The sequence below is a fragment of the Myxine glutinosa genome, chromosome 2 (genome assembly GCF_964187855.1).
Source record: "Myxine glutinosa chromosome 2, kmMyxGlut1.1, whole genome shotgun sequence".
NCBI lineage: Eukaryota > Metazoa > Chordata > Myxini > Myxiniformes > Myxinidae > Myxine > Myxine glutinosa.
In genome coordinates this window covers 89,703,181-89,724,257 of record NC_136262.1, presented here as the reverse complement: position 1 = coordinate 89,724,257, position 21,077 = coordinate 89,703,181, and the positions used below count along the sequence as shown (strand labels likewise).

The following is a 21,077-nucleotide window of genomic DNA, read 5'->3' as shown; positions in this document are numbered from 1 at the left end:
TGAGAGAGAGGGGGAGAGGGAGAGAGAGAGGGGGAGAGGGAGAGGGGGAGAGGGAGAGGGGGAGAGGGAGAGGAGGAGAGGGAGAGAGAGAGGGAGAGAGGGAGAGAGAGAGAGAGGGAGAGAGAGGAGAGAGATGGAGAGAGAGAGGAGAGGGACGGAGAGAGAGAGGAGAGAGACGGAGAGAGAGAGGAGAGAGACGGAGAGAGAGAGAGGGAGAGCGAGAGGGAGAGAGAGGGAGAGAGAGAGAGGAGAGAGAGGAGAGAGATGGAGAGAGAGAGAGACTTTTGTGTTCTTTTATTATAAAAGTATAAAAACCTTTACATCACATCACAAAGCAGATGAAAACAAAGCAACCAATTTAAAGAAACATTTACATAAGGATCATGAATACACCAAAAAGAGGAGCAAAGGATATTTAAAAGAAACTGGCAAGTGTAACAATATTTTACAAATCAAATGTGAATAAAAACAATTTTAAAGGAAACACTTATGTGAGAATCATTAAAAAGCAAAATTAAGCGTTTTGTTCCACACAAAACAAATAACATTTTTAACACACCATCTGTCATAAAATTCTTGTTCTTTTTTGCTGCGATACAGGTACTCAAGCTGTATCCGAGAAATAATCAGGACTTTAAAGGTCAACAAAATATTACAAAAAGAAAATTCACCACCTTCCACCTTCTTTTTCCTTGTTTTGTAAATTGCCATTTTTCCTTCAGCAACCAACAAGTTCGCTAAAGCAGTTTCAAATTTATGTTCAGCAGAAATAGGATAACCACAAATAAATTCAACAGAAGAAAATCAAAGCCCCATTTCCAAAATATTGGCATGCAAAAACTTAAACAAAGGAACAAGTCTTCTGCACCCAACATACGCATGATGAAGCGTTTCACGCCTTTCACAAAAGGGGCACACTTCAGAAATTTCATTGGAAAACTTGTGCAACAAAATGTTATGAGGAAGAATCCAATGCGCCAGCCTCCATTGCAGGTCGCCCATACACTTGGAGATTGGGGGTGCATATAGACTGCACCATACAGGAGTAATAGGTGAAGGAGTTGACAGGTGCTCTTTCCACTGAACACCAAAAGGGCCTTTTACAAAGTCGGCAAAAATAAAACGCACACATCATTCATGTAACGCCCCTTTCTCAATGGAGTCAAGGGGTACAAATTTGCCATTATAATTCAAAAGCAAAACAGGGAAAGCATATTGGTCAAGCAAACCCGCAGACTCAAACAGGCTCCTGAACTCTACTCCAAGATTATTTGCTGCTCTTAAAATAGCAGAAAAAATCTGCCCAGTAATCCAAATGGACCTGAAACCAGAGCAGGCAGAAATTTCATGAGCAGACTTCCCATCTTTCTCTTTGAAAGTCCAACAAATTATGGACAGAGAGAAGATCTGACCCCACAAAGTACTGGACAAAAGTCCTGGAAGAAGGAATGGCTGAACAAAGGGGGTTATAGAATATTGGTTCATTGAGAAACATCGAGGTGGTAATGGAACCGGTCTCACGACGCAACGACAAGGCTTGCCAGGCGTTGATAACACTCTGCATGTACAGAGGAAGTCATGACACATCGATCTTCGGGAGATCGAGCAAAAACAGTTCGCGACCATATCCCAGCCGACCTGCTTGCTTTAGCAAACACAAGGTTAAACTCTCCCAATGCATGGGGCTGTAAAGAAACTCCTTCACCCAGAAGATTAAACTGGATTTGGATAAGCACTTAGAAGCAATAAGCATAGTGGGATACAGGGACATTGGCAGGAATGGTAGGCAGATTACGATTACCCAGGTGTGATTGTGTTGTGATATCTAAAAGTTGGAGATGTCCAATTGTTTTGCATGTGTATTGTGTCAAGTGAGAATGTGGTTAGCTTTTTGTGTAGTTAGGGGGGGAAATAAAGAGGGGGTACATGGATAATGTGTCCCTGGGTTATCGGGAATGTTGATACGACATGGACTTGATTAACCGAGTGGCCTCCTCCTGTGTCTGGGTTTCCCTGTGTACCCCCCAAATAGTCCAAGGCAGATAAGAACATTTCAAAAGACGACAGCATAACATGAAGTAAGGATAGAGGGGGAAACATGAAATGACAAAGGAATGAAGAAGTAATTTTTTAATAAGTGAAAGTTTTACCTTTACAGCCCACTCTACTTCACCAGCACGTGGACTGCCTCCTTCTCCCTGTGTGAAAGAATACATCATCGACGATAAACAATAAATAATAGCCAGTTCACATCATCACAACCAGAATTTCGCGAAAAATTCAATAAAACAGTGAGGCATAGCCAACATGTACCAAAACTGGAAAGCATTAGAAATACACTCGGAATGGCACAGATTTCAAACCTCGATTACAGAAGTTGGGGACAGCTTTGGATAAATGCGACTCGAGTTTTATTCAAGTGGAAACAGGTGTTTTGTGATACACAAACAAGCATGATCACATAATATTTGGAAAAGATAAAAGGGCAGAACCCATGAAGTTGACACCCATGTCAAAAATAAATGGACAATGATGCATTTATGAACAGCGGAGCGAGTTCAAGCTATGAAGAATGATTTGGCTCCAACTCACCCTGAAACATTTAGCCCATTGTAAGAAGAAACTGTAAGATTAATTTGGATATTTTTTGTAATCATTGGATTCAAGAAGGAGCCTACCGTCGTGGCCAAAAATATTAGCACCCTTGCACTTTTTTCAAATAATGCACCATTTCTACCAGAAAATTGTTGAAATGAAAAAATATTTTGGTACCTTTTAAAAGTTGTTAGAAATAATTAGATTTCAAGCAGGTTATTCTCCTTTACTTTGGAATTGAACTCACCTGTGATGAGTTGCAGGTGCCTGCAATATAAAAATAAATAGCACCGCAAAGCGGGCGTAACCCCTCAGCCCATGCATGGTGGAAACCAATTTCAAGATGGCTGCCGTGGCGGCCACATTGAAAATCGCAGCGTGCCCATTTTCGAAAGGAACCTTCCTCCACTCAACCCCAACACACACTGCAAAAATGGATTTAATCGGGCAAGCCGTTCTGCTTGAAATTGACGGAAACCAATTTCAAGATGGCTGCCGTGGCGGCCATATTGAAAATCGCAGCACTCCCATGAACCTTCCTCTTCTACTCAACCCCAACACACACTGCAAAAAAGGATATAATCGGACAAGCCGTTCTGCTCGAAATTGATGGAAACCAATTTCAAGATGGCTGCCGTGGCGGCCATATTGAAAATCGCAGCACGCCCATTTTCGAAAGGCATCTTCTTCTACTCAACCCCAACACACACTGCAAACATGGATTTAATCGGACAAGCCGTTCTGCTCAAAATTGACGGAAACCAATTTCAAGATGGCTACCGTGGTGGCCATATTGAAAATCACAGCGCACCCATTTTCGAAAGGAACCTTCCTCTACGCAACCCCAACACACACTGTAAAAATGAATTTAATCGGACAAGCCATTCTGCTCGAAATTGACAGAAACCAATTTCAAGATGGCTGCCGTGGCGACCATATTGAAAATCGCAGCGCGCCCATTTTCGAAAGGAACCTTCCTCTACTCAACCGCAACACACACTGCAAAAATGGATTTAATCGGACAAGACGTTCTGCTCGAAATTGACAGAAACCAAAAGTTGACGGACGCCCGGATGGCTGCCGTGGCGGCCATATTGAAAATCGTAGCGCGCCCATTTTCGAAAGGAACCTTCCTCTACTCAACTCCAACACACACTGAAAAATGGATTTAATCGGACAAGCCGTTCTCCTTGAAATTGACGGAAACCAAAAGTTGACGGACACCCGGGCGACGCCCGTGACGACAATACCCCTTAGCCCAATTTGGGCTGAGGGGTGATCACTCATTCAACCAGTTCGAATGAAGAAAATGAGTCATTCTGCTGTTTTGCGTCAGTGTGTGTATCGCAATGAGCATGGCAAAAATAAAGAAAACCAGAGAATTGTCTGAGGAGGTCAGACACAGCATTGTAGCCAAGCATGGAGAATCTCAAGGCTACAAGATAATCTCCAGAGACCTTGATGTTCCTGTGTCCACCGTACGCAATGTTAACAGGAAGTTTCAGGCCCATGGCACTGTATCCAACCTCCCTGGACGTGGCCGCAAGAGAAAACCTGATCGAAGATTGCAGCGAAGGATTGTTTGAATGGTGGAGAAAGCACCTCGATCAACTGCCAATCAGATTCAAGCTGACCTTCAGACACAAGGTACGACAGTTTCAACTCACACCATCCGTCGCCAACTCAATGAAAGGGGGTTCTATGGTAGGAGACGCAGGAGGACCCAGTGTTGAGAGAGAAACATAAGAACGCCAGACTGGAGTTTTCCAAAACACACATGAACAAGCCAAAATCCTTCTGGGTGAATGTCCTGTGGACAGATGAGACCAAATTAGAGCTTTTAGGTAAAGCACATAATCTCTACGTTTACAGAAAATAAAATGAAGCCTTCAAAGAAAAGAACACCTTCCCTACAGTCAAACATGGAGGAGGTTCAGTGATGTTTTGGGTTTGCTGTGCTGCCTCTGGCACTGGGTGCCTTGAATGTGTGCATAGGATCATGAAATCAAGAGATTACCAAGGCATTTTGGAGCGCAATGTTCAACCCAGTGTTAGAAAGCTGGGTCTCCATCGAAGGTCATGGGTCTTGCAGCAGGACAATAACCCCAAACACACTTCAAAATCACCCAAGAATGGTTCAAGACAAAACGTTGGACTGTGCTGAAGTGGCCAGCAATGAGTCCAGATCTAAATCCCATTGAACGCCTGTGGGGAGATCTGAAAACAGCAGTTTGGAGAAGGCACCCTTCAAATCTGGGAGAACTAGAGCAGTTTGCACAAGACGAGTGGGCCAAACTGGCTATAGAAAGTGCTTGACTGCAGTTATCTTGTCCAAAGTCTGTGCTACCAAATATTAAGTCAAGAGTGTCAATAATTTGGTCAATGCCATTTATTTTTATTTTCTGACTTATAAGGAAATATTAAGTTCTGAATCAAAAACAAAGGTTCTGTCGTATTAACAGTGAAATATCCAATTGTGGAGACCAAATACTTCTGTCAATTTCAACTTATTTTTAGAGAAAATTGTGAGTTATTTGAAAAAAGTGCAAGGGTGCCAATATTTTTGGCCATGACTGTATAACCAGCCTTCACATCAGGAACACCTCGAGATAGCAGTGGCTGTCATTACTCGTAGAATGTCAAAGACCATTTTGCTTTAGAGTCAGAAATTACTCCTAATTGGTACACGAGAATGGGCGAAAAGTGACAGCCGAAGATGTTTGCCCCATTGGAAAAAGTGGTCATAATCCATAGGCCATACAAACTATCTGGTGAAAGGTTATGTGGGCATGAGAATGGTGCTCGATGGTATTGTGTAACACATCCAAGGTATAAAATGATGGCCAGCCCAATGAAGGAGACTATCCAGCTTTTGTGAACTTGCTGGTGATTGTGTCAATCATCTTAGTTAGAGAAGCTCACTCGCCAAACCTCGGTCCCATCCCATGGCTGGCATTGCTCTATGCTTGACATTCATTAATGTTATGCGGACTGTTTAAACTCTGTCTTTGTTTTAAAAGCATGTGTCACTAATCTATCTTTCCCTATTCCCGACCTTTCAATTATGATTTCAAACACAAGGTAGCAGCTTATTTTCTCGAGTGGCAATGTAGAGAAAGGCCAGTCAAACACGTGTTCTGCAACAGTTCCCGACAGTTCCAAATCTGCCCATTGATAGTGTTATGTCAGGAGGGTAGAGCAATATCTAGAGTCAGGTAGATCTGAATTGGTAGCATGTTTTGTCTGTCGCGATAAGGAATCTACCTGTAATAAGTTCTGTGTTTTAGTCCGGTTTGTCGGGTTGAGATGTCTGCTTGTGAACATACCAGGATGTTCGGGTGTTAAATAGTTCTAGGGATCAAGAATAAACCCCTGTGTGTCACACCTGGTAATCAAACCTTTGTCCCTTATGGCAACGCACACCTGCAGACACTTAGATAGGCCCTGTAGTGCACACAGTAATTAAATTCCCTTCCCTGACAATGACTTTGGAAGAAAACGGGCAGGAAACCAGGCCAGGACACCGCCGATGATGGCTGCCGCTGGTCGCATCACGAACTTGCATAGCAACATGCCCAGGAGGCCTGTGATTGGTCAGCGCGGTAGGCGTGAACCTCCAGCCAACCAGCGCGGGAGGCGCGAAGACGCAACTAAGAAGGAGGTTCGGTGGAAGGTGCTGATTGGGTGGCGCGCCAAGGCTGACGTCACCGCCCAGGTGATAAAAGTGTGCTGCACGACATTTCAGCAGCTCTAGCCCTTGTGCTCTCTGGCTGTTTCGACGTGTTTGAAGCTCTTGCGCTTCTTCTTGGTCTTGAGAGGTCCTGGTGGTCGTTGGCTCGCCATCTGCGTGGTGCTTGGAGCGGTGCTCAGTGCTTGTGCTTGGAGCGGTGCTCGGTCCTTGTGCAGGAGCGGGGCTCTGTGCTGTGAACGGGCAGGACCTCGTGTGCGAACGGAGAGGGCGTTGGCTCGGGCCTTCGCGGTGCTGTGGTGCTGGAGTGAGGGACCTCGTGGTGTGCAGCGGAGCTTGGAGCCGCGTGGGGACAAGACGACAGACAGATAAGACCGCACACCACTTACACACCATAACGAACGTTTTCTTTTCCTCAATTCGTATTCCCTCGTCTCGTATCCGAAATCTGTGTGTGGGGACGTCCCAATTAGGATATTTATTACCGGCACGTGCTTTTCCTGCCCCACCATCCTTGCGAATAAACCCTTATATTATTTTCTGTATATATATATATATCTGAACGCAGTTTCCGTGTGGTTGATTTAATAGGTAAGACTGCAGGGCTCTTGCGCCGCCCCCCTCCATCCCGCGCACTTTGGTGTAGCTTTTTGTTTCCGGAGTCCGCCATTGAGTTTTCGCCTCAGGGGCTAAGGCCTTCGCAATTGGCTTCCATGACCGTCTGATTTTAATCAAAGGTGGCCACACGACAAATGGTAGTCAGGAGTGGGATTTGAACCCGATTACAACTGGTGTCAAGAGTGTGGAGAATTTTGACACAAAATTTTCATAGTCGAGGCAGAGAAATTTGTATAGTCGATTGGGCATACGAAGCACGATATCGCGTCTTCGAAAAATGTAAATTTTGTTTTTGGAATTAAAATAAATACGCGCGCGGGAAACGACCTTCCTCAAAGCGGATGTCGGAGGTCGGTGAAATGGAGGTGTGTAGCGAGGCTTCTGTCAGTTTAGGAGGTGAGTCGGAGATAGTTGGGGTTGAGCATAGTGGTGGAACTTCCCCCACCGGAGGGACGGTATATGGACAGCCAGGCCTTCATGAAATTTATGAGGGAGTTAATAAATAGTAACAGTGAGCAAACAGTGCAGAAATTCGGAGAATGATTGGGGGGATGGAAAATAAAATGGATGGAATGAAAAATAAAATGGAAGGAATAAGTAATGAGATGGGAGAAATGAAAAACAAAATGGAGTCCCAGGGGAATGAATTTAGGGAAGGAATTAAGAGAATGAGTGATCGATTGGAGGGACACATTGAAGGAATGGGAAATAAAATTGATGGGTTGAAGGGGGAATTGAATGCCCAGAGTGATAAAATTGAAGGATTGAAAGAAGAGATGGAGGGGCAAATTGATGGATTGAAGGAGGGATTGAAAGAACAAATTGAAGGGATGAAAAAATAAAATTGATGGATTGGAGGGAAAAATGGAGGGGATGAATGAGCAAATGAATGAACAAGGGAATGAAATGAAGGAAAGGATTGAACAATTGGAAGTAAAAATTGGGGAGATGGCACAGCAGTTGGGGGAACGAATTGATGGCATAGAAGGGAGAGTGCAAAACCAAATGATGGACAGACTGGGGGAATTTGAGGTTAAAGTAGAAATTAAAATGGCGGAGGATGATGGGGATGATGATAATGATTTGATCCAGCGGCTGGGGACCTGGGACAGTCCCATGAGGGTAAGGGCTGACCTGGCCCAAAGGAGCCAGTTGGGGGATGAGGTGAGTCGGTCCGAGGAGGTGGTTGAGGTGACCGAGGGGACCCTCACCATGCACTACGATTTGGTAGTGGAGGCTCCGAAATTGAATGACCAGTTGGGGTAGTGTGTTGGCTCCGGGCTGGATTTGGACATTGGAGGATCGGGAGATCGAGCCTCAGGAGATTTGGTCCCTGTAGGGAATTTGGACCAGCTGCAGGGAGGGGCAGAACAACCTGAGGGAGTTGTTACCTGCAGCTGCGGTTTGGGATGGGAAATCAAAATTTCTAAAAAGAAATTTAAAGTTAAATTAAAATGGGAAAGTGATTTGGCACAGCCGTGGTTGGAGTTGGTCCCCGGGCTGTGGAATTTGGACAAGGAGAGGTCATTCGGGATGGCCTCGGGGAAAAGTTTCCCGTTTCGAAATTTGGTGATGCCAGCCAGCTGGGGGGCTGTGCTGGTGAGATTTGGACATGGGGTCCAGCCTTGGGTGTCATGGTACAACCTGGGCCCCACGGGGGGTCTGGTGGAGTGTGGCGTCCCTTGTCTGTCGGGGCGCCGCCCGAGCTGGTGGCTCGGGCCGACAGGGTCACCGGACCCTGGTGGGGGTTAAGACCTCCAGGGGGGTCCGAGGTGGTTTCTCAAGCCTGGGATGGCAGATATTGAGGACCACTAGGGGGAGGTGTTGTGGGTCGTGCTTTGGTGGTGGCACTGCGGACGGCCAACTTGGGCCCGATGTGGTGACCACCTGGGAATGCGGCCTGACACCTTCCTCCTGAGACTCTGGGACAGCCGACATGTGGTGACCTGCCATGCCGTGCTGGTCTATGTACGCGGGTCAATCTGCATGGACAGGGATGGACATAGCCTGCCGGACAACCATGGGGCATCTGTGAAACGTGATGGTGTGAGGGTGACCTTCCACAGATGGTCCGTTATGATTTATGGACTCTCGGTTTGGGAAGAGAGCCATGGGAGTGTGAATGGGAAATTGTAACGTGCCGAGCATATGGGCCATGCTCAGCTGGCATGTGTGTGGCAAAGCATCTTCCTTTGGTGAGTTTAGTAAAATGTGAAAAATGTTTGGCATGGGTAATCTGTGGGTTAGATGCAAATTTAAGGGCGAATTTTATGAATATAAATGGTGGTCACTGCACAGTGACACCATTATTGATCCAGGTGTGCTTGACCAAAGTGTTGGAGGCTGTGATAAAATTGACAGGGTAGCAGGACACAGCCTTCAATTGGTTGCGGGGGCGATTGCGCCAATTGCGGGGGCTTCAACTGATGTTTACTGTGCTATGTAAATTGGGGACATGTAATTTGGAGTTGGGAGGCGGGTGAGAGTGATGACATGGTCAGTGAGGGGGATGAAATGGGTGCCACAGTCTTGTGGGTGGCGTTTGTTTTTGTGTTTTGGTGATGTGTTTTCATGTGGTCGTGAGGTTGGAAAGATGAGTGAGTGATGATTATTGAGTGATTATTGTGTTTTGAAAATGCGTAATGATTCGCAAATGCGTAATGATTCCACTGTGAACGGGGGATTTCACAATGGCAGGCCAGGGCAACTCTTTGGCCATCGTTGGCAATATGTGTTGGAAAATTGAATGGCAGCGGGGGAGGAAATGTGTGTTTGGGATCTTGTGGGTGGGGAAGGTGTGTGTGTCCGCAGGTACAGATCAGGCTCTGAGGAGCGATGCCTGCGGCCCCCCTCTGTGGCAATTACCCCTGGCAGCCAGTGGTATCTGGAAATTGGAGCTCATCGGTGGAGGGTCTGGTTGGGCGCCGTGGGGTAAAGGAGACCCCCGGCGACCCGTGGAGCTGCGCGGCAGCAGGAGGCAACGGAGCCTGGTGTGTGGAGACCCTCACCGGCGGGGTAATGGCGGAAGGGGCTGTTGGGCTGCCACGGGGCCAAGAGGTAAAGGGGGGGGGGGGGAGGGGCAATGAACTTGTAAGTCGGTTGACTTGTTTTGGGATTGCGGGCACCACAGCCTGAAGCGCCCCCACCATCTTTTTGTGCGGTACCTCCCCGCTGCCTAGTTGAGAAATTAAATGTGCACACGAATGACATCAATGCCATGGTCCTGCAGGGGGGGGGGGGGGGAGATATGTGCTTTGAAATGATTTTGTGTGCAAGGATTTGGAATGAGTATGAGTGGTTAAGGGGTTGTGTTATGAATGTGGGTGAAATCCACCGAGCCATGTCACTCACCTGTAACCTGGACAGGGCCGGCGAAAATTTAGGGGTACTTTGGGATGGCCCCGCAGGTAAGGTTGCATCTTGTGGCATCCACCGGGGGACGCGGTCTGTAGACCGGGGTATGTACAAATGTTCATAGAGTTGTGAATTTTTGCAAGGGTAAGATTTGTGGTTAATTCGGTTTTGCATGTTGTTTGTTTCCTCCCTCCGCAGGAACGAACCGGAATCATTGTAAATATTCGAAATGTATATATTTGCCTGCATGACTGTTAAGGGGATTAGCATGTTAAGGAGAATAGGTAGGAAGTCCGACTCACTTCCCACAGCCCTCCTGATTTATTTCGTAGGTTAATTAAGTGTGTGACAGTAAGTGTTAAGACTGGAATGGTAGCGCCTGCAGTGAACCTAGCAGGAGCTACGGTTCGAGGGGGAGGGTGGGGGGGGGGGGGGTTGTGTTATGTCGGGAGGGTAGAGCAATATCTAGAGTCAGGTAGATCTGAATAGGTAACATGCTTCGTCTGTCGCGATAAGGAATCTACCTGTAATAAGTTCTGTGTTTTAGTCCGGTTTGTCGGGTTAAGATGTCTGCTTGTGAACATACCAGGATGTTCGGGTGTTAAATAGTTCTCGGGATTAAGAATAAACCCCTGTGTGTCACACCTGGTAATCGAACCTTTGTCCCTTATGGCAACGCGGTGGCAACGCTTATGGCAACACAAGTGCGAAAAGTGGTTTTTCCACACTAAAACAAGTGCAAAAGTGGTTTCCTGCACCAACACAAGTGCGAAAAGTGGTTTTTCAACACTATCACAAGTGCGAAAAGTGGTTTTTCAACACTATCACAAGTGCAAAAACTGTTTTTTCCACATCTATCTATAATTCCAGTAATCTCTGTGTGTGTGTGTGTGTTTGTCTGTGTGTATGTCTGTGTGTCTGTGACCGCTGTTTCTCGACAACCACGGGTCCGATATACTTTAAACTTGCCAGGTATATTGCTGGGGACCTGAGGATGTGCCTTTTCAAGGTTTCATATTAATCGGAGAAGTAGTTACCGAGCTATGTCCAAAAAACGATTCAACCAATCAGAGAGCAGCGAGCTATCACGTGTGCCGAACGTGCCGAACAGACTCTGCCTCGGACGGCACATTTGAGAGCGTATTCATTTATTTCACGTTGGCAAACTATGTTGGCGTTAAACTATGTTTTAAAACTAATTAAAACTAATTTGCGATTCATCGTAACTGCGATATGCGACCTTCCGGACAGTCAAATGAGGACGTCACTTCCGGACTTACGGATAGTCATAGTGACGACGTACTGATGCTGAACGTGGCGAGCAGACGCTGTAAGGTACGATCGATTGTAGTACACGTTTATAATAACTCTGCCGATACAGGCCCCATTAACTGCAGCGCCATCCGAGCTGCGGCGTCGGGACGATACATTCATTGTACGGTCACATCACGCACTTACGGGCACGCCCATGGGCCCATGGGCACGCCCATGCATGCATGGGCGAAGACATTTTTTTTTTTTTTTTTGGCAAGGAACGGGCACCCACGTACGGGCACGTCCTAGTTATTGGACCTATATAAGTCCCTAACCAACCCTATATAGCCCTATATAGCCTATATATAGTATTGGACCTATATAAGTCCCTAACCAACCCTATATAGCCCGGTTGCCAAATCCAATTTTTTGGCTGAACCTGGAAATTTTATGCAAAGTTTTTTTTTTTTTGGCAAGGAACGGGCACCCACGTACGGGCACGTCCTAGTTATTGGACCTATATAAGTCCCTAACCAACCCTATATAGCCCTATATAGCCTATATATAGTATTGGACCTATATAAGTCCCTAACCAACCCTATATGTAGACACTTAGATAGGCCCTGTAGTGCATACAGTAATTAAATTCCCTTCCCTGACAATGACTTTGGAAGAAAACGGACAGGAAACCAGGCCAGGACACCGCCGATGATGGCTGCCGCCGGGCGCATCACAAACTTGCATAGCAACATGCCCAGGAGGCCTGTGATTGGTCAGCGCGGTAGGCGCGAACCTCCAGCCAACCAGCGCGGGAGGCATGAAGACGCAACTAAGAAGGAGGTTCGGTGGAAGGCGCTGATTGGGTGGCGTGACAAGGCTGACGTCACCGGCTCACCGCCCAGGTGATAAAAAGTGTGCTGCACAACATTTCAGCAGCTCTAGCCCTTGTGCTCTCTGGCTGTTTCGACATGTTTGAAGCTCTTGCTCTTCTTCTTGGTCTTGAGAGGTCCTGGTGGTCATTGGCTCGCCATCTGTGTGGTGCTTGGAGCGGTGCTCGGTGCTTGTGCTTGGAACAGTGCTTGTGCAGGAGCGGGGCTCGGTGCTGTGAACGGGCGGGACCTCGTGTGCGAACGGAGAGGGCGTTGGCTCGGGCCTTCGTGGTGCTGGAGTGAGGGACCTCGTGGTGTGCAGCGGAGCTTGGAGCCGCGTGGGGACACGATGATGGACAGTTAAGACTGCACACCACTTACACACCACCATAACGAACGTTTTCTTTTCCTTAATTCGTATTCCCTCGTCTCGTATCCGAAATCTGTGTGTGGGGATGTCCCGATTAGGATATTTATTACCGGCGCGTGCTTTTCCTGTCCCACCATCCTTGCGAATAAACCCTTATATTATTTTCTGTATATATATCTGAACGCAGTTTCCGTGTGGTTGATTTAATAGGTAAGACTGCAGGGCTCTTGCGCCGCCCCCCTGCACCATCCCGCGCACTTTGGTGCAGCTTTTTGTTTCCAGAGTCCGTCATTGAGTTTTCGCCTCAGGGGCTAAGGCCTTCGCAATCGGCTTCCGTGAACGTCTGATTTTAATCAAAGGCGGCCACACGACAATAGCACGAAGGCAATCCATATCCAGTGCAGTGGTAAGGCAAACACTCACGAAGTCCGGTGGTGGAACGACATGGCTGAGGGAGCTGAGTGAAACCTCATGTCCAGCCTGGGCACAAGCCACAAGCCTAAGAGCCACAAAGAATGCCTGCAGAGAACACAAAAAACCAGTCTCAAAAAGCAAACACCAGTCACAAAAAAAAATTCTATCCAACATTCCAGGCACATGGAAAAGCAGGTTGAAAAAGGGTAAAAAAGGCAGTGGGGCCGTAGTTGAATACAAGCAAGGGAAATAATTTTTTTTAAAGATGAGAGAGAGAAGGGGGAAAAAACAGCAATTTGCAAGTAAGAGAGTCAGTGTGGTAGAATTAACTAGCGTATAAAATATTGCAGGTAGGAATTGAGGAAGAGGTGAGATGGTGGTGCCAAACCAACGCATGCACCAAACCAACACATTCGCCAAACTAACACATTCGCCAAACCAACACATTCGCCAAACTAACACATTCGCCAAACCAAGACATGTGCCAAACCAACACATTCGCTAAACTAACACATGTGCCAAACTATCACATGCGCCAAACCAACGCATGCGCCAAACCAACACATTCGCCAAACTAACACAAGCGCCAAACCAACACATTCGCTAAACTAACACATGTGCCAAACTAGCACATGCGCCAAACGAACACATGCGCCAAACTAACACATGCGCCAAACTAACACGTGCCAAACCAACACATTCGCCAAACTAACACATGTGCCAAACTAGCACATGCGCCAAACTAAAACGAGCGCCAAACCAACACATTCGCCAAACTAACACATGTGCCAAACTAGCACATGCGCCAAACTAACACAAGCGCCAAACCAACACATTCGCCAAACTAACACAAGCGCCAAACCAACACATTCGCCAAACTAACACATTCACCAAACCAACACATTCGCCAAACTAACACATTCGCCAAACCAACACATTCGCCAAACCAAGCCATGTGCCAAACCAACACATTCGCCAAACTAACACATGCGCCAAATCAACACATTCGCCAAACTAACACATGCGCCAAACTAGCACATGCGCCACACTATCACATGCGCCAAACTAACATATGCACCAAACTAACACATGCACCAAACTAACACATGCACCAAACCAACACATTCGCCAAACCAACACATTCGCCAAACTAACACATGCGCCAAACCAACACATTCGCCAAACCAACACATTCGCCAAACCAAGACATGTGCCAAATCAACACATTCGCCAAACTAACACATGTGCCAAATCAACACATTCGCCAGACTAACACAGTAACACATGCACCAAACTAACATATGCACCAAACTAACACATGCACCAAACTAACACATGCACCAAACCAACACATTCGCCAAACCAACACATTCGCCAAACCAACACATTCGCCAAACTAACACATTCGCCAAACCAACACATTCGCCAAACCAAGACATGTGCCAAATCAACACATTCGCCAGACTAACACATGCACCAAACCAACACATTTGCCAAACCAACACATGTGCCAAACCAACACATGTGCCAAACCAACACATTCACCAAACCAACACATTCGCCAAACTAGCACATGTGCCAAACCAACACATTCGCCAAACTAACACATGCGCCAAACTAACACATTCGCCAAACTAACACATGTGCCAAACCAACACATGTGCCAAACCAACACATGCGCCAAACTAGCACATGCGCCACACGAACACATGCACCAAACTAACACATGCACCAAACTAACACATGCACCAAACTAACACATGCACCAAACCAACACATGCACCAAACCAACACATTCGCCAAACCAACACATTCGCCAAACTAACACATGCGCCAAACCAACACATTCGCCAAACCAACACATTCGCCAAACCAAGACATGTGCCAAATCAACACATTCGCCAAACTAACACATGTGCCAAATCAATACATTCGCCAGACTAACACAGTAACACATGCACCAAACCAACACATTCGCCAAACGAACACATGTGCCAAACCAACACATTCGCCAAACTAGCACATGTGCCAAACAAACACATTCGCCAAACTAACACATGCGCCAAACTAACACATGCGCCAAACCAACACATTCGCCAAACTAACACATGTGCCAAACCAACACATGTGCCAAACCAACACATGCGCCAAACTAGCACATGCGCCACACTAACACATGCGCCAAAGTAACACATGCACCAAACTAACACATGCACCAAACTAACACATGCACCAAACTAACACATGCACCAAACCAACACATTCGCCAAACCAACACATTCGCCAAACTAACACATGCGCCAAACCAACACATTCGCCAAACTAACACAGGCACCAAACCAACACATGCGCCAAACCAACACATGCGCCAAACCAACACATGCGCCAAACCAACTCATCCGCCAAACCAACTGATCTCAATCAGTGGTTCATCAATGTGTGTGCCGTCCCTCGGATGAACGTTAAACTGTTTGCCAGCATAGGTTGGTAGACGTTAAAGATCCAATGGTGTCCTTCACAAAGAGTAGGCGAGTATCAAAGGCACCATGGCCAAATTCCAAATTCCTGCCCTAATTCGCGATAGTGTAGCTAGGCCTGGCCAGCTAGTTCGTAAGACTAGGGTCAAGCTTTCCCTGGCCAACCCCACAAGGTGGGATAATAGTGGCCGTTAAAGAAGAAGAAAGAAAAAGAAGAAGAAAGAAAAAGAAGAAGATTTATTATTGTATCTGCTTAAATGCTTTGATGCTTGTAATCTTGTTTCTGTGCTGATCTACATTACTTTAGCTACACGTGTGCATTTCCCACTTTGGCATACAAAGCTAGGGCTATTGCAAAAGCAGAACAATGGGGGTTGGTGCAACTGTATGACCATGCATTGTGGCCCTTCGGGGGCATGATGCATGCGTTTGAATGACCATGTGCTTCCCCCTCGGGGTTGAGGCGCATGTGTATTGTTATGGGGACAGCCTTGTTGACGTTGTGCCTTGGCCATGGGGTCAAGGTGCACGTCCGAGGCTGTTCAAATGTTTGGACTTTTTACCTTTTTTCACACGTAAAAAAGGCAGGCCCTGACTGCGGCCCTAAACCAGTGAGAGTTAAGGTTATTAATGAAAGGAATATATATATAGTATATATATATATATATATATATACTGTATATATATATATATATATATATATATATATATATATATATATATATATATATATAATATATATATATATATATTGTTGCGGTTTTGAGTTTTGGTAACAGTTTGTGTAATAAAAGTTAAATTTCCCCCTCATAGTTAGTCACACAAGCAACATGTAGCCTCGCGATAGTGTAGTTATCTCTTAGTATTTGTGAGCTTAGTCCTTTTCCTATGTTAGTTCTGCGTTGAGTAGAGTAAGGAGAATAGGTCCTACTCCTACTTCCATTGACTATCCCGCCTCCCTAGCCTCATGCCTCTTTGTGCTGCCTTTGGTTCATTTTGGCACGAATTAACACGAGGCAGGCCTTGGAGGGTCGGGGCGGGACCGAATGAGGGCGGCAGAGGAGCTGACGGTAAGCGCGAGCCGCCAATCAGGGCTCAGAGGGTGTGGCGGCAGCACTGCGTCACAGGGCGTGGTTGGAAGGTTCAAGAAGGTTCGAGAAGGTTCGGGGCGTATCAATATAAGCGGTTGCGCAAAGCCCCCAGGAGGACTCGCGAGCAGCTGGATTGAAGAGAGCAGTAAGAGGACTGAGTTGGCATTGAGTGAAGAAAGACGCGCATGAACCAGGATACGCGCTCATATGAAAGTGACGCTCGGTTGAGCTTGAAGCCGAGCCGCATACAGTGCATTGAGTTACGCGAGTGATAACGCGCTGTGTAACCGCCAGCCGCGCTGAGAGACGCGTACGTTTTCCTTCCTACTTCATCGGCTGCCTTTTGTTCGGGAGACGCGCTATGAGGATCCTTCCACCGCCTGCTTGCCTTCTTCGCGGGACGTGCTGGGACCGCGGAGAGCCGGACGGGGCAATTCCTGGACGACCACGTTGGCGCGGTTGGCCTGAACATCAACCTACCTGCAATTCCCTGTGTGAGAGTGACGGGCCCGAGTCTGGGCGTTAAGAATAAGACTGTTTAAGTGCTGCTCTGTGTCTCTGCGTCTACCGATCATTGTACATACGTGTGGGAATAATAATTAAACCTGTGTTCTTCCTTCCATTCGATCGTTCTCGTGATTTCCTCATTGGCTAAGCATGGTACGAGTAGAATCGCTCGGATCGGGTTCCACTACTAGAAACCTGCACGGACCACGTGGTACTCAATCCGCTCGGTGTACCCAAATCACACGTGGCTCGTGCGAGGCTTGCTTCCCCGTTTCCGTGGCGGCGCAGGGATTTAGGTACGAGCGAGACCTGGTCCCGAAACCCTACCTTGCATTTGCCCGGAAGAGGCGTTTCAAGTCTCTTGGTTCCGCCAAGCCCAGAAAAAACAAGGGGCTTAATCCCCCCTTGGTAAGGGTAAGAAGGGCGGCGGAGAACCATAACAATTGGTGTCCGGGAGTGGGATTTGGAACCCTAACAAATTTTTTTTGGACGAATTGGCTCCAAATTGCAAGCGGACAAAATTTAGTGTAAAAACCAATTTTATATTCGTACCATGGCTAGCCAAGACGGTCGAATGCCGGTGGGGGTAGAAGATGAGGTCGACTATCAGGAAGAGTTAATGACCCAGGACCCACAGGAAGAGCTGGTAGACGAAGGTTGAATTGAAGAGGGGCCGGCAGCAGGGGTAGAAAATGGCGGCGCTTTGCACGTGGCGGGGGCAGCCGGGGCCGCTGAGTGGACCGGGCTCGACATTGGGTTATACCTGGCTCGGATAATGAGGAAAATGGACGCCCAAGGTGACAAATCCACCAAAGAAATGAAAGAAATGAAGGGCGAACTGAATGCGAAAATGGACGCCCAAAAGAATGACATAAATAAAATAAATGGAAAAATGGACATCCAGAGGGACGAAGCAAGGAGTAACATGGAAAATTTTGAAAGCAAAATGGGTGGTCAATTGAAGGAAATGGGGGACAAATCCACCCAGGAATTGGAAAAAATGAGAGTGGCGTCGAAGAAAGAAATAAAAGAGATGGGGAAGGACATTGGGCGCAAGTTGGGCGAGGAGGTCGCATTGGGACACGACAAGGTAACGCGGTGTGAGAAGCGCGTGGAGAGCGAGCTTGGGCAGAGCGCAGCTAAGTTGACCGAGGGTGTGGAAATCGCGACACGGGGTGTAAAAAAGCCGACGGTCACCGAATTGGACAGGGAAAATTCATGCGCGCCGGCGGTCGGCGAGCGAAATGAAGAAACAATTGGGGCCGAAGAGACGGCAGAGTCAGAAAGTATAGCACAGAGGGAAGAAATGGAATGTACTCAAAGTTTGTATTTGCATCGTGATGTCGGGCTTAATGAAAAGTTTGCAGGTGCTGCTGGCGGAGAAGAAGGTCCCCAAGGTGAGTAGGAATAATGGCGGGAATGTGTTTAGCACGAAAAGGGTTTTGGCGCGCTGGGGAAAGAAACGAAATCCGGGCGGTCGTGGAAGGTCCATTGTGTGGTGTACGAGGGCGACTGGCACGCGTGTGAGAGAAAAGTGTGCACCGGAGCATGAGTGTGCGCGAGAAAAGTGTGCGCCAGAGTGTGTGGTGACAAAGAGTGTAACAGGAGAGTGTGTTACAGAGAGTGTGCAGGAGTGCACACCAGAACGTGTTGTAGAGTGTGTGCAGGAGTGCACACCCGGGGGTGTTACCGAGTGTGTAATGGAAGAGTGTGTGCCAGGGTCTGCGCGAGGGTGTGTGATAATGAAGTGTGCGAACGGCGTGAGTGCGCCTGGGTGCTGTGCACCAGAGTGTGCTATAACAGAGTGCGAGAAAGAATGCACACCGGACCGTGTGCGGAAAGAGTGTGCTGTAACAGAATGTATGGAATGTATGGGAGGCGTGGGGGTGCCTGGGTGTGCGAGTGTGGAGTGTGTCGCGAGTGGTGAGAACGCGGCTCAAGCATCGACACCGACCGGGGTAGCGTTTAGCGCGACGGATAGCCGACGTGAGCCCTCGGTAAGTTGTGTGCGGCGGGGACCGGCGGGGATCGATGCCACGGCCGTGTCACAAGGACCGACGTGCACGATTCGTGCCGGCCCCCGCACTGTATGGTTGGTACAAAGTGGCGGCAAACTTTGCCGTGGCGGCAAAGGCAATCGGCGAGGTTCAAGGGGAGGTAGGAGATTTCGGAGCCACGCACCCTTGCGGGTGTGGTGCTCCGACCGTGGGCGGTTGGGCCATCGTGCGTGTGACCGTGAGGCCCCACGCAGGGATGGGCCCCTGCACCTCGGCCCATCCATGCCTCCTCTTCCCCTGGATCGAAAATGCCGGACGGACCCAACCTACAGTAGACTAACCACCCGCATGGATCGCTCGGCTTTTCGAAGCCGAGCTGTGACGATGTATTTCCACACGGAGAGGCTCAAGTGCAGTGAATGAATATGAATGATCGTTTTAAGGCCATTTTCCCCGCTAGAGCGGGGGTTAGCCTTGCGGGCCCCATGACAATCATGGTTCCCTGTTTGAGGCAATGTTTTTATGGCCGGATGCCCTTCAAGTGCAGTGGATGAATGGAAATAGTGTACCCTACATGGGGGAATGGTAGTGTTACCATTCCTCACACGAGTCAGGGCTCATGAGCATTAGATTAGGGGGATGGCAGTGTTAGGCACATGGGGGGCCAGCGATGGTTACCTCCATGGGGCACCGAAGCTAGCCGAGGGAGGGCTAGGATAATTGTTAGGGAATTAGATGACTTTAGACGACATGAGATTTAAGTAGTGACATTTGTACTGTAGTGGGGACGTAGGTAGAATAGATGGATGATAATGACGAAGGGAGTGCTTAGTTTAAAAGGGATGACGGGAAAGCACGAGTTTTAGGGGAAAAGCAGTTAGATAGATGATGCTGTGTGTGTGTGTGTGGAAAACAAATGGAGTTGTGTTTGAGGAGTGAGCACAAAAGATGTGCGAGAGAAGTGGTGTGCGAGATAAAAGGTGTGAGCTAATTGGTGTGCGAGATAAATGGTGTGGAATGCTTAGTATGGAATAAAAGGTGTGGAATGCATGGTGCGAAGGACTGAATGGGGGAAGATGGAACCCATTCACGAAAGCCCAGGGGGGTAGTGTAAAGCCAGGTAGAGGGCTTAGGCAAAATTTGTTTGGATATTGACACCTGTGGTGCAGGTAGTGGCAAGTAGTGCTTTGCAGGGTGCATGAGTCAGTGAAATGGCTGGGCGTGTGGCTTAATTGGTGCGTATGGTTATTGGGGCACTCCGCCACTGGTAGTTTGTCGGCCAGGTGAGGCCACAGGTAGGCTCTGGGAGCCAGTTAGGGTAGTTGTGAGTTGTTGAGTGGGGCCCGAGGATCCAAGGGAAGGACCCGGGTTGCCCAATGCCAAGGAGGGCATCAGGGGGTAAAGTGCCAGGAGGGGCCCCTTCCCCAGTTTAGGTAGTCGCAGGAGCAGGTAAGCTCGGGTGGCGACTTCAGTGGCGGAGGTGCGCAGGTAGTTGGACCTGCTAGTAGAGCCACACGACCCAGCCCCGAAATTGTGCAAGGGCACAGTATGAAAAATTGGGGAGTGAGACCCAAATTCGGATGGCATCACAGAGTGGGCAATGGGGAATCGGTTTTTAGAACCACATAGTTTAAAGATGGCCGATTGGCAGGGCATGACCCCAGGTAGTTTAAGAGTTAATGTCAGTTAGTGTAGTTAGGAATTGAGGAATTCCCTTCGCGCCATCCACAGCCATGCACCGAGGACGAAGCTCCACACCAGGACCAAGTGAACTGTTTGAGTGTAAGACGCATCATGACGTAATGGGACATTGTGTTTGTTCCATTCCTTCCTTCCTGGGAGG

The 21,077-nt window shown here is 47.8% G+C and overlaps 1 protein-coding gene across 2 annotated transcripts in view; it reads right to left on the bottom strand.

The window, feature by feature from the left end:
• Positions 1 to 21,077, bottom strand: part of LOC137421594 (uncharacterized) — a 152,513-nt gene that overhangs the window by 110,706 nt on the left and 20,730 nt on the right. Inside the window, exons 5-6 of one of the 2 annotated variants that reach the window (XM_068107802.2) lie at positions 13,172 to 13,267; positions 2,151 to 2,198 (exon numbers count right to left, since the gene is read on the bottom strand). In XM_068107802.2, coding sequence (XP_067963903.1) covers positions 2,151 to 2,198; positions 13,172 to 13,267 — 144 coding nt within the window. The remainder of the gene's footprint in view (positions 1 to 2,150; positions 2,199 to 13,171; positions 13,268 to 21,077) is intronic. The other variant, XM_068107803.2, reaches the window with a different exon arrangement.